General features: G+C 45.4%; 1 protein-coding gene across 1 annotated transcript in view; it reads right to left on the bottom strand.

The window, feature by feature from the left end:
- The window catches only part of HYDIN (HYDIN axonemal central pair apparatus protein), a 2467744-nt gene that overhangs the window by 2253769 nt on the left and 200265 nt on the right, over positions 1-13710 (bottom strand). The window contains exon 3 of the mRNA XM_085640020.1: positions 8063-8188. Within this exon, the coding sequence (XP_085496146.1) occupies positions 8063-8188 (126 nt within the window). The remainder of the gene's footprint in view (positions 1-8062; positions 8189-13710) is intronic.

Here is a 13710-nt window from a genome sequence, read left to right as displayed (position 1 = left end):
TGGTGGACGTGGTGGTGGAGGTGGTGGACGTGGTGGTGATGGTGGGCATGGTGGTGGTGGACGAGGTGGATGTGGTGGTGGTGGTGGACATGGGGGTGGACGTGGTGGACATGGTGGTGGTGGACGTGGTGGTGGTGGTGGTGAACGTGGCGGAGGTGGACGTGGTGGTGGTGGAGGTGGTGGACGTGGTGGTGGTGGTGGGCGTGGTGGTGAGTGTGGTGGTGATGATGGACGTGGTGGTGGTGGCGGTGGGCATGGTGGTGGTGGACGAGGTGTTAGTGGACGTGGTGGTGGTGGCCGTGGGGGTGTACGTGGTGGTGGTGGACATGGTGGTGGTGGACGTGGTAGTGGTGGTGGACGTGGTGACAAATAGTGAGAAAAGGTAAACGCAAAACACAGAGTGAATGATAAAAAAAAAGAAAGCAAGATAGAGCACGAGGGAAGAAGTGATGAGAACACTGTCACAGTAAAAGCAAAACACAAAGTAAATTATAGCCGTGCACGAGTGAATAACTAATGCTGCTATTTTGAAGCACACGCGTGCTTGTCTCAGTAAAAGAAAAACACAGAGTAAATGATAGCCGTGCACGAGTGAATAACTAATGCTGCTATTTTAATGCACACGGGTGCTTGTCACAGTAAAAGCAAAACACACTGCTGGCACTGCAATCGTGTGTTTGCTGGCCCAGGAGTGGTGCGTGCGTGTGCTGTCGGCTCTTTTTGGAAGCACATACTTGTGCTTGTGGGCGCACCCCTGCTCGCTCCCGCAAGGTGGATGCCGCCACAAGCACAAGTATGTGCTTCCAAAAAGAGCAGTGCGACGGCTAAAGGTCCTCCTGTGCAACGCATGCTCACTGCGTAGGCAAGACCTAAAAAGGAGCTGAAGACTCGCTTATTAGCTCATGTAGATGTGAAGAGGTATGATTCTAACCCTAAATTGCCCACAGTTAGACAATATCACGCAGCACCCAGTATAATTAACACCAATTATTCTTATTTAACATCTGTCACGAATCTCCAACACAGATATATTTTAGTGAGATTTTGTTTAAATTATATTCCTCTTATGTTAGGCCACCCGTCTAAAACCTATGCAGTCACTGCACTTCCACCTTGCCCCTGTGACAAGTGATCTATTCAGAATGACCTGCACTTTGTATTTTTTTGTAAATTTTATATTAATGAAAGAAAAAGATACATTGTCTTCCTTATCCGAAAAAAGAATTTTAAACAATGTGGTGTAGCCCTATATTATCTTCAGTCATTGTCTGATCCCTTTACATGTTACTGCTTGGCCTCCTTTTTCCTATCCGCTTTAACCAGGAGGAGACTAAATCCTTAATCTCATAGCTAAAACGTAACTCAAGGCTTTCACTTGTGTAATACTTGCGTACATATGTATGAATTATTGTTTTTTAGTTTATGATTGTTTTCAAAAATGTTATCGCTGTTTTTTTAAATCATGTTTAATTACATGTTCGTCTAAATTTGGAATGGTCGCTTTTAATTATTGATGAAAGTATGTTTGTAGGATACTTATTATGTCGACATTGCATCGGCGAAATAAAGTTATTTTGATTGATTGATTGATTGATTGAATGTTGACTTGGTTACAAAAAAAACACAAGGAGATGAAGGATGGAGCACTGAAACTTTTCAGACACTCACCCCCAGTCACAGATCTGGGTTGAATCCATCATCGTTATTTGGCTCACTTTGCCACTCCAGTTCAGTCCCAGACATATGCAAATCAGTCTTAACCCTGTGCCTCATGGGAACAGTCCAGCTCGAACTGCCAAGTCAGGTCTTCCCTGGACCGTAAACAAGCATCCTGGGACCGGTTTCAGGGTATCATCCATCAGCCAGGCTAACTTGAATCCAGTGGTAAAGTGAGCAAGGGACCCACATCTGTACATACCCTGCCAACTTAGGGCGGAAAAAGCAAACACAAGGATATGATGGACGGAGCACTGAACGTTTCAGACACTCACCCCCAGTCACAGATCTGGGTTGAATCCATCATCGTTATAAATGTCGAACTGCAACAAGATGGAAATACATTTCCCTATTACACATTACCTGACATGTATTTTTTATATTTAATACTTATATCTGGCAGTTAGCTTTAAAAAAGTGTGATTGTCAAACAAGGGTATCCTTGCGTTAACAGTATCAAAAATACTAGGCTGGACTGTTTGGTTCTTTGTAGAAAAACAGACGTAAAAAATACTAAAGTGCGTAATTAAGGACATAGAATTTTGGAAAAAACGTCTTTGCTCTGTCTAAAAAAAACGAACACAATCAATTGGTCTATAGAAAGGATTGTTGAAGCCGATTTAATAACATCTTTATTAACATGTAGGGGAAAGATGGACCAGCTAATAGATAAGAACAGTCAACCTTTTACCTGTGGCTGCGGCTCAATTATAGAGAAACTGTCATCCCTCCCAGAAATCCTAAAGGACATCTTAGGGGAAGTAAAACAATCCTGTATCAGCAAGCAGTCTAATCAACCGCAAAAAACTGCTGAGCAAGAGGAGAAAATAAATTATCCCAAATTACTAATACCGGGAACCAGCAACGCAAACGACAGAGAGAGAGTGGAGCAGCAGAATCAAACGGATCAAACAGATTTCCATATAGACGCTTCTCATACCCTTTTGAAGGCCATGGGGGGAGCGAATCCCACAAAACGGGAAAGAAAACACGCAAGGAAGGCTTGGCCTAAACAAAATAAACAGTTAAGTCCTGTTTTGGAGAAAACTTCCTCGCCAGTCACATTAAAAGCCACACAAGAGGAAAAGACCCACACTTCCCCTTGCGGGGCAATCTACCTGGACTCAGAACACACAAAACCCCTCAGGTCTTTAGTGAAATACAACAAAGCATTATCTCCTCTGCGATACCACAAAAGAAAGCTCAATTCTTTCAAAAGAGTAATGGGTCTTTAGAGGGCAAAGCATGCCAGAAACTTAAGCATGAAGTGCAGCAATTGGAGAACAATGAAGCTGCAGAAAATGGAGAGGGACCCGGAAATATAATTCAAGTGTCTGGCAAAAGAGAATTTAGGCCTAACGAGGAAACGAAAAAAGGTCCAGTAGCGGGAAATCAGAATTCGTCACCAGTTAATTTGTCTCAGGTATCCACATCCCCCATGGCCCTACATTTTACGAACTTAATAGAGGTTACAATAAGCGGAACAGCCCGACACTGTAAGCTCCACCATCAGGATCTCGGCCCAGAGCTAAAAGAGAACAACATGATTAGCAAACCGGGCCCGATAGAACGGATAACAGAAGAGAAAAAAGCTGATCCGAAGGATCGCGAACTGCGACCCCCAAAGGGCCCGCTATTAATAACAACTTCAGAGATTGGAAGCAAGGAAAATCTACATTCCTGCTTCAGCGACCAAAATCAATCAGATGGATCCGAAACGAAATTACTTTTCGTTCCTGAATATAAGACCAAAGGAATACATGACACATTAAACAGAGGGAACCTGTTGAGGCTATTTAAAGAAATTCCAGAATTAAAAGGAATCCATTCTGGAGATCTAGTAGCCGTTGAATTTAAACAAAGGGCGGGAGTTGAAGAGACCTTGACTACTTGGTCCTCAAAGGACCTGGCGGATAGAATACACTCAATGAGTACAAGGTTTGGAGCATGGGGAATTTTGCTGAAGACTTATAAACGCCCAAGATATCCGCACCCCCTCCTTAAAAATCTAAAAGACGGGGACACATCGGCGAAAAATAATTTCACATGCGTGTGCAAGGTGCACGTTCAAACTCGCCTGTCACGCTATGTAATGACGACAGGTTGAACATAACAGGAAGTATTAGAAACCCGGCGGGAAGCTCTCTGGAGACCAGGGACTGGTCCTGGGTGTCAAAAACATTAAATAATAAGTATACCTAATGAAGAAAGGAAAAATTTAATAGGAGAATGGAGACCGGTCTCCAGCCAGGAAGAAGTCCACTCAGTCAAAATTTCGTTTTGTTCATGGATTGTCCATGGCTTTAAAGACATGGGGAAGGATCATGAAACATTAGCTTTTCTGACTCATCAAGACATCATCCTGCTTCAGGAAACCTGGAACATGTCACCAATTTCTCTTTCGGGATTCACAGAATTTCACATTCTGGCCGAAAGATTCTCAAGTTTTGGGCACCCAAGAGGGGGCCTCTCAACCTTCGTAAATCAAAAACTGGATTGGTCATCGGAAGAACTGGATACGGGGTCTGCATGGGTCCAAGTGACCAAATTAAGCAGCAGACTTTCGCCCGAAGAACACAAGCGGCAATTATTAGCGATTAATGTCTATATCTATCCCGAAAGGAAAGAGCAGAATGAAAGATACACTACACTAACGACTTTAATAAAAGCATTGCAGAAAAGTCATCAGTACTGCCAAATGATCATCTCGGGTGATTTCAATTGTAATTTAATAACTAATACTCTGCATGAAAGTAAAAGGCAGGACAAACAGGGAGCCAGAATGTTAATAAAACAACTTGAATCTCTTGGCCTGATAATCCTGAATGGAAAAACTCTGGGTGATATCCCAGCGGCAGTCACATTTTTGAGTGGAAATACTGCTTCAACAATTGACTTTGTCATCTTAAGTAATAGCCTGCTCTCGCAAGTCGATGCCCTTAAAGTTATATCTCGAGTCGAGAGTGATCATCTTCCTCTTATTGTAAAAATGAACACCAAAGCTAAGCTCGCCCCAAAAATCAAGTCCATAGTGCATTACCCAGAAAAGTTTAATCTTCGAAAACTTAAATGGCTGGGAGCATGCCCACAAATTATTCAAGAGACAGCTAGGGAAGTTTTGGACAATCAGGTTATGCATACAGAAGTCGGCTATGTTAAAACCTGGGAACAGCTGGTTGAGTTACTAGTTCAAATATTCCCAGCCACGAGGGGTCGCAACTCAAGGATAGTCATCAAAAGAGAACCCTGGTTCAATTACGAAGCTAAGAGAACAAAAAAGTGGGCTCGCACGAGAGGTGCGATTACAATTATGTGCAGCAAAAGCAGGCAGGAAAACAGAAAAACGGAAGCTGTGCCAATTGAGGAGCCGTTACAGGAAGAACCTGAAGACCGCAAAATTAGCACATAAGAGGGGCATTTGGACACATCTACTGATCGCTAGTAAAAAGTCCAACAGCAGTGACTTCTGGGGCATTATAAACAAATTGTCATCGGGCCCAAAACTACAGCAAGAAGCGGGAATCGGTCAAGAAACGTGGGTTCACCACATGAAATCCCTGTACAGTAACACAGTAACAGGTGCCATAGAAGAGCAAAGTGGTCATTTTTCTGATCAGGAGGCAAAACAATCAGCTCCTGACCTGGACAATCTGGAAGTTAATGCAGCAAGCTCAGAGGATTTTAGCAATGTGCTAACTAATGCAAAGGAGCTAAGCGGCTTTATATCAAAACTTAAGACCAAGGGAGCGGCAGGTCCCAACGGACTTCCAAATGCTATCTTCAAGAGCGATCCAGCCTTTTGGTCTGTCCATCTTACCCCCGTCTTCAATGAGATCTATACACGATCTAATGTTCCGGCCTCCTGGAAAGGGAATATTATTCACCCTATATTTAAAAAGGGTGATCACCGTAATCCAGGTAATTATAGATTGATCTCATTGATAGACGTGGAGGCCAAGCTCTACGCTTCTTGCCTGCTGGTTCAGCTTCAAGATTGGATGGAAGAGAAGAATAAAATCCCAAAGTTTCCGACGGGTTTTAGGCAAGGGATGGGTACCCTAACTAACTTGACTATTTTAGCACTTTTAATTGAAAAAGCGCAAAAAAAGAAATTGCGATTATTCGTATGCTTTGTGGATATTAAATCCGCTTTTGATCGAGTTAATAGGGGTCATCTTTGGAAGAAACTTAAGGCTTGGGGATTGCCAAGCACAAAGCTTAATGCCATAATCACCTTATATTCAGATACTTGGGCCAGAGTAAAGTTGGGCGACGGATACAGTACAACATCTAGCATCCACACGCAGCAAGGCTTGAAACAAGGATGCGTTTTAGCTCCTAGCGTTTATAATTTGTTTCTTTCAGACATTGCAACGTACCTTGAAAAAGCCGATTGCCATCCTCCCAAAATGGCCAACGAGTCAGTCCCCATTCTACAATACGCAGACGACATTGTATTGCTAAGCCAAACTCCAATTGGTTTACAGAGATCCATAAACAACTTAGCAACCTATCTGGAGCAGGAACAACTCGAACTAAACAAACAAAAAACTAAAATTGCTAGTTTAGTGGATCATAAAAAATCAAAATTTAAATGGTCGGCTAACGGGGCAACAGTGGAAGAACAGCATTCCTATAAATATCTTGGCATTATAATAGGGCAAAATGCCTCTTATAAAGATCATAAATTGGCTCTCAAAGCAAAAGCCCAATCCCTGATCTACGCGTATAGGCTTCTACGCAAAAAAATCGATTGCCCGAATTACACTCATTTACTAAAAATAATGGCCGCACAAATCCAGCCCAGTTTATCGTATGGTTTAATCACCTGGTGTGGTAAGGAAGCTAATATACTAAACAAGCTTCTGTTAAGGATTTACAAGGCTGTCTTTGCGTTGCCAAAATCTGCATCTCCTGCTCAGGTGCGTCTTGAATTTGGCCTTCAGCACCAAAAATTCTGAGGAATGAGCGGTTTTGTTAAACTAGGTCATAAATTTCGTTCCTCTGCCCCTGACTCTATGAACAGATTATGTTGGGACGAAATTAGGGACCAGATGAACTTTGAAATACCGATGTCATGGGGCAGCTTCCTGAAAACATCTCTGGACGTGCTGGAATTACAAACTGCATGGGAAAATGGGGATGAAAAGGAAAGTTTCAGCAAAGCTGCAAATGCTTCAGCAAAAAGGAAATCCCTGCTGGCAGACTAAAGAGAACTCAGTAACCGCCGGCATGGGTGGACAGTCATCAACTCGTACAAAACCTTAAGGCCTCAAGATTATTTATCTGCTCATTTCAGCCAGCAGTTAAAAAAGAGTTTCACAAATTTCAGAATGGGTGTGCACGATTCAAAAGACCTTTTATCCAACCTGGAAAAAGTCCTTCCTTTCCGAGAACTGCCGACTATGCGGCTACAAATCAGAATCTTTAATCCACTTATTATGTGCCTGCCCAGCTGTTTTGCCCCAAAGGAGACAGTGCTTAAAACTTATTTTTAATGCCCTGGACATTCGCTCGAGCAGGCAAGCGGTAATTAAATGGCTGGAGGGCACATCCATCATCTTGGCCTGCCGGGGTGTCAAATATATGACAATGGTCAGAAAACTTTTACATCAGGCTGACGGCGAGTAATTTGGACTGTAGTCATCTTTTTATAGTTAATCCACCATAATGATTATGTGGACAGTAAGCCTTGCCCCTTTGCCAGTTGCAAAAAGACATCAAAGCCCATCAAAGCCTTTAATATTTGGGCACTATCAAAATTTTTCTCTCTTGCAAGGGGTTCTTATATTTTTATTTATGCTGTCTAATCTTAATTTGTATTCCCTACCGGAGTGTAATATTGTCGCTACATAGGCACCGATGAAAATGTTCGAGAGTAGGAATTCCTGTAAATGTATTCAACGTAACGCAATTGCATTTTTTAAATATGTAATGTAATTTTTTATCATGATTTTATGTAAATAGGGATGGGGATTTGTAATGATTTTAACAAATCAATAAATCGAAATTATTAAAAAAAAAAATTAAAAAAAAGATTGTTGAAGCTAGTCTCTCAAGGAGTAGCAATGGGTACTAAACGGAATCAAAATGCACAGGTATTATTTACCTTTCATAAACAGAATACTGCTTAAACATAGGACAACATTAAAGGTGAGCAATTTTTGGGAGGGTCATAGTGATGATGGAAACCATTTGTCACATGTCCCCGTTAACTGTGATTTATTTTTCCTTAACACAACTCCATTTTCTGCAATAAAAGCACCAACATATATATTTGTGACATTCACTTCTCAAATTGATTTGTTTGCAGCAACTTGCCGAGAGAGAGTGAAAGGACATTTACCTTCTGGTGGGAGGTCTCACTCATGTCTAAAAGCTGTAGGATTTTGGGCGGGTGCATCTCGCGGGTTCTCGCCAGTTTCTGCTCCGTGCTGAGTGACATCTCCATCAGGAACGCCGAGGGAGTCAACTGGAAGGAAAGACCAGAACTTCATAAATGCCGTCTTTCAGAAAAGGTTTTGCTTGTTAAAACGCGCGGCTGATGAATAATTTGTGCCTCGCAGGCACCGGGATAGTCCTCTGCCCCCACAGAGTTCTCCTGCTCAAATATTTAGAAATGGGTTGAATTATGCATCAAGGAATACGCGCTCGTTCCACTTTATCGCGGCTGCCTGAGCTCTGATTTGATATGGCATCTGGCCTTTATTTCTTTATTTGCTTTTCTATTCCTCTTTTAACCTCGTTTGTTGGATCACCCAAGTGATCAGAACGCACCCCTCTGGCGATGGTTTGTCGCAGCGTGGAAAGGAGACCCGTGCGCTGCGCACATGCAGAGGCAGGTCAGATGCACGGCTTGTCGCAGAGAGACACAGACCACGAAGGCACAAGGAAGTAGAAAACGGGCACAGTGTAGAGAAGGCGGATGAAGGCATGGGAAGAAACAGACAGTAAGACACATGGGAGACAGTCTTAGGGCAAGTGGACAAGGCTTATAGGGGAAAGGCAGGATGAGGGTAAGTGGAAGAAATACAGGAGATGAAGGCTCAAAGAATGATGGGTTAAGTGCCTACAGGGCGAACACAGATAACACGAGGGCACATGGGAGAAATACATGAGATGAAGGTACATAGATTAATGGGGTAACAAAGCACAGGGAAAGGAAGGACAAGGCCCAGAGCAACAACTGTACACAACAAGAGGGCACATGGAAGAATTACAAGAAATGAAGATAGAGTCATAACATGGCGAAGGGGTAGAACAAATAACAAGACATGGGGGGGGCAAGACAAGAGCAAGGCAAGAGACAAGAGCACAAGGAAAAAATATACATGTTAAGGCAGGGATAGTAAAAGAGCAGAGACTAGAAAGATGCTAGGTACGAAAACACAAGCAGAGATTGAAAAGATGGCACTGGAGAGGAAGAAATAAGGTAAATATGCACAATATGCACACTGAAGAAAGAGACAAGTAATGAGGTCCACTGGAAGGAAGTCATAACAATAGAGTGAAGGGAAGAAATGTAGGCAGTAGGACACAGTAGGAAAACTAGGAGTTAGCATGTGGAAAAGACACAAACAAAAAGGGAAATGCAGTCCTTATGATAAGAGAAAATGAGGAGCCAAAAAGTCACAGGGAAAATCCGGATGCGGATTTTGTATCCTAGTTGTAAAACAGTGGAACGGAGGATGAGCAATCTAATTTTCCTTGTGTGCAAAAGTGTCAGAGTTTTGGATAAAGGCGGTTATGGGAGTTACATTAGAGACATTACACATACAGAACTGGAGGGCAGCTTTGATGTAAGAAGATGGGTCACTGGGTTGAGAGGAGGTGATTGTTCTGAGGTTGCCGGGGGAGATTACGCTTTGATTGCATTTAGAAGTCTAGATCTGGAGATTGTGGTGATAGGATGTGTTGGGTGATCTGTGATCACAGAGTATTAGTGTATGTAGGATGTGTTCAAGGTAATGTGCCTGGAGGAATGCTCTCAAGTGTTGGATCAGGTGTGTTCTGGAGCACATGTCTAGCAAGGCTTAATGGGTAACAATATATCAAATGAAAGTGCCTGTGGAAGAAAAGAATTGACTGATTTGCAGACTTTAAATAACCTCCTACAAGTGATCCGGCTTCAATTTGATGTCAAGCAGTTAATTTTGGGGTGTGGATGAGAGATTTGTGCTCTTGTAAGTAATAAGTAGCTGTAATGAAGTATGAGGTGAGCAATCGCACCTTTCACATTATTTAAGCCTTTGGTAGTAGAGTTCATCTGTGGAAAATCAGTTTAAGTACTATTGTTTTGGTGTAGATGGACTGGACGGGTGGTGGACAGAGGGAGGACGTATTGAGAAGCAGTGGCGGTCTTTTGTGGGGGCTGGTTATGGGTTTGGTCCCAAACACTTTTTCTACCCGTGTCAGTATAGGAATAGCTGTGTTCCGGGTTACGGTTCACAACAACCTGGATTTATGCATGCATTATGCTGTTAAGTTTGATAAACTTGGGAGTGTGCATGATATTGAGGAGAGCTTGCTAGGATTGTATGAGTGCTAAATCCCTAGTCACGTTAGAAGCTTTTAGCGCCTCCAGGATATCAAAAAATATAGTGAAGATAAGGAGATACTGTTTGAGGAATGGATCAGAAAAAGTGCATTTTAATACAGGGGATGGTGAACCTCATATTTATGTAAATCTGAGATAGTATGTGTTAGATCTGCCAGCCCTTTGGCTGTTCCCTCCTTATTTTTTTCTTCCTTTACCCTCTAATTTTTCTGTCCACTAGTTTTTTTGGTGTTGATTTAGAGGCTCTGGGTGCCCCATTATCACTAATTGATGGTGTGGCGCAAGGTGCTTCCCTAAAATGGAGGGAGGGAAAAAGCTCCTCCACAAAATGGTGGCCTAAACTGTCACCTCAGAACCTGGGCCATAGGCTGTCATGAGGGGTTCCAGAACCTTCTGGGCCACTCTGGCCAGTCAGGGCCCAGGCTATATACAGAGGTGAGGTGCGTCGGCCATTTTGTAGAAGGTGTGAAGTGAGGTAGTCAGGAGTAAGGCACCTGAGTGGGGAGGTGGAAGCGCAGAAGGGAGGAAACTGACTGTTCTTAGGGCCTACTTTTTCCCCCCTTGGTTGACACTACCCCCTACCTCGTGACCTAGCCTTGCCTTCAACCTCTGACCTGGGATCACATTAACTGGTTGTGCTTCCCGCCTAGACAGGACCCCTGAGGGGAACTGAGGGAGAGAGTGGCCATCTCCAACCTTGTCCACCGTTTTCCTGACTGTGCCTGGGTTGCCCCGGTCTTGTTCCGCCACTGGCGTGTGGCCTGCCGCCTTCCAACCAACCTGCCCTGAGTCAGGGCATCGCTGTGAGGGAAAAAGGGGCGCTAGGCGCCGAGCACATCGCCACCCCCGAACTGCAGGCCACCCCTTAATTTGTATCACCATCGCCGGGGCTGCCCCCAAAGAATAGCTCACCGCTGCGGCCCGGGGCCGGAAAGGTCACCCTCATGGTCACTGGGGCCCGCGAAGAGGACCGGGGCCCCGCCGCTGCCGTCGCAGCCTCAGTAACGCAGCACATCTTGTGAGAGGGCCGCCGGAATTCGAAGAAGACCGCGTTAGGCTTGGAAGCCAGCCTCCTGCATCACGTGACGGGGGCGGGCTGCCTGACGCCGCCCCCGCCGACTCCTGAAGCCGTAGAGGCCGCGCCCCCGCAGGCCACGCTGACAACGGCAGCCGCGGGCGCGCCTCCGATCCCCCACCAACTCTATGGTATCGCGGAAGGAGGAGGCCCTCGACCCGGAGATCGCCGGGAGGCCGGAGAGCCCTCGCCAGGGCCAACGTTGAGGCACAGAGTAAGGTAACCGGTAACCCCCAGGGGAGGAGGGCGGGAGGCCCGAAGCTCGCCCCTCCCCCGGGGGAAGCCCGTTGTCAAGTCTGCTGAGAGTCCCCTCTACCCTTCGCACCGGGATCCCCAGACCAAGTTGGCGCTGAGACGCGCTGGGGGGGAACTGTGCGGAGCCGCGCTCAGGGACCGTATGTTCAGCTCTTCTGGGACTAACCCGATAAGGCTGCCACAACTAACCATGAGTAAGGAGCTGATGTGAGGCCAGAGTTCAGGCAACAAAGTACTTCCAGCTCTGAAGCGCTAGGGCTTGGATAGATGCAGCACTATGCTTGAGGCTCCACTGAAGTGCTATATTTAGTGACCTGATTTCAAGCGCATTGTAATGGCTATGTGAAGCGCTATATTTAGTGACCTGATTTCAAGCGCATTGTAATGGCTATGTGAAGCGCTATATTTGATGACCTGATTTCAAGTGCATTGTAATGGCTATGTGAAGCGCTATATTTAATGACCTGATTTCAAGCGCATTGTAATGGCTATGTGAAGCGCTATAGTTAATTACCTGATTTCAAGTGCATTGTAATGGCTATGTGAAGCGCTATATTTAATGACCCGATTTCAAGCGCATTGTAATGGCTACGTGCAGTGCTATATCTAATGACCTGATATCAAGTGCAATGAAATTACTATGTGCAGGGCTATTTCTATGACCCTAATGAGATGTAAATGAAAACTGATTGATTTCCTCTGAAATAAAAGAATAACCGGATAAAAAGAAAGATAAAGCTTTTCTAAATTTTCTAACTCCTTGGTGTAGTGTCGTTTTTAGTGGTGATACGCTGGAGTGCCTAGGTGAGTGGGATGCAAGCACGACATGTCCTCTGGAATGAGGCCTGTCCACCTGAGCCAAGCTACCATAGGTCTTTAGGTCCAACAAGTTGGTGTTCAGCGGTGGGATCCTGAGCTTGTGCTTGCGTCCACTCATCAGCAATTCAGTGTGCGCCACGCACCCTACACCTGATTTTTGTTTTTGTTTTTATTGGAGTTTTCTCCAGGTTGTCTCCCTGATTGGAATTTTTGAAATTATCTCTGTCCCGTGGTGTGGCTTCCTTTTGAAAGAAGGTTCTTCTTACTTTGAGAGTTCTTTTCCCCAGTGTTTAGGGCCCCACCTGGCAGGCTGGAGTTTGAGCTGGGTAGTCTAGAAGAGTACACTGTAACCCAGTTAAAGGAATTCTGTCAGGAGAGGGGGGTATTTTTCAAGCGGGGAGCAAAGAGAGAGGAGCTCCAGACTAGCTTGAGAGCCTGGGTGATGGCCCACCCTAGCGGGGGACGGGAGGAGGAGGGACCGGGACCGGACACCACGGAACGGGCAGAGACACTTCTTCCCACTGAGAGCAGCAATATGGTTGCAGGACTCGGGGCGCCTTCAAGCGCCGGTAGTAGCGCTTCGGGGGGAAGCCTGTCCTCGGCCGACTTAGCCGACAGGAGGGAGGAGAGGCAATTCAGGATGGAATTAGCCCGCTTGGAGAATGAGAGGGAAGAGCGGAGGTTCCTTCATGAGCTCTATTTAAAAGAATTAGAACTCAAGGCCCTTCAGTTAGGGACCCCCAGTAGTCCTGTTGGTGGCAGCGTACAGAAAGAAGTTCCCAGGGAACCTAGACCCCACTTACCAAAGGACGTAGTTGCCAGCTACGGTGTTGGGGACGACATCGCCAAGTGGTTGGCTGCCTATGAGGTCTCCTTACGAGCCCATGGGATCCCGGAAGCTCAGTGGGGGGGTGGTCTGTACAGGTACATGCCTCCGGTGGGGAGGGATGCCCTTTTAGCCCTAGAACAACGGGAGCAGACCAATTACCCCACCATGATGGTCGCATTGATTGGGAAATTTGGGCTGACCCCTGAGAAGTACAGGCAGAGATTCCGGGGTAGCCAAAAGCTGGCCGCCCAGAATTGGGTGGACTTCCTGGACTACGCAAAAAAAGCTTTGGAGGGCTGGGTGCAGGGCAGTGAGGTAAAGGACTACGAGGGGTTGTATAACCTGTTTTTGAGGGAGCACCTCCTCGAGAAAAGTTTTCCGGAGCTGCGTCAACACCTGGTGGACAGCAAGCTGACTAATCCTAGGAAGCTTGCAGAGGAGGCGGACATCTGGGCTAGT

Source organism: Triturus cristatus, chromosome 12 (assembly GCF_964204655.1).
Source record: "Triturus cristatus chromosome 12, aTriCri1.1, whole genome shotgun sequence".
NCBI lineage: Eukaryota > Metazoa > Chordata > Amphibia > Caudata > Salamandridae > Triturus > Triturus cristatus.
This window is presented reverse-complemented; position numbering and strand designations above follow the sequence as displayed.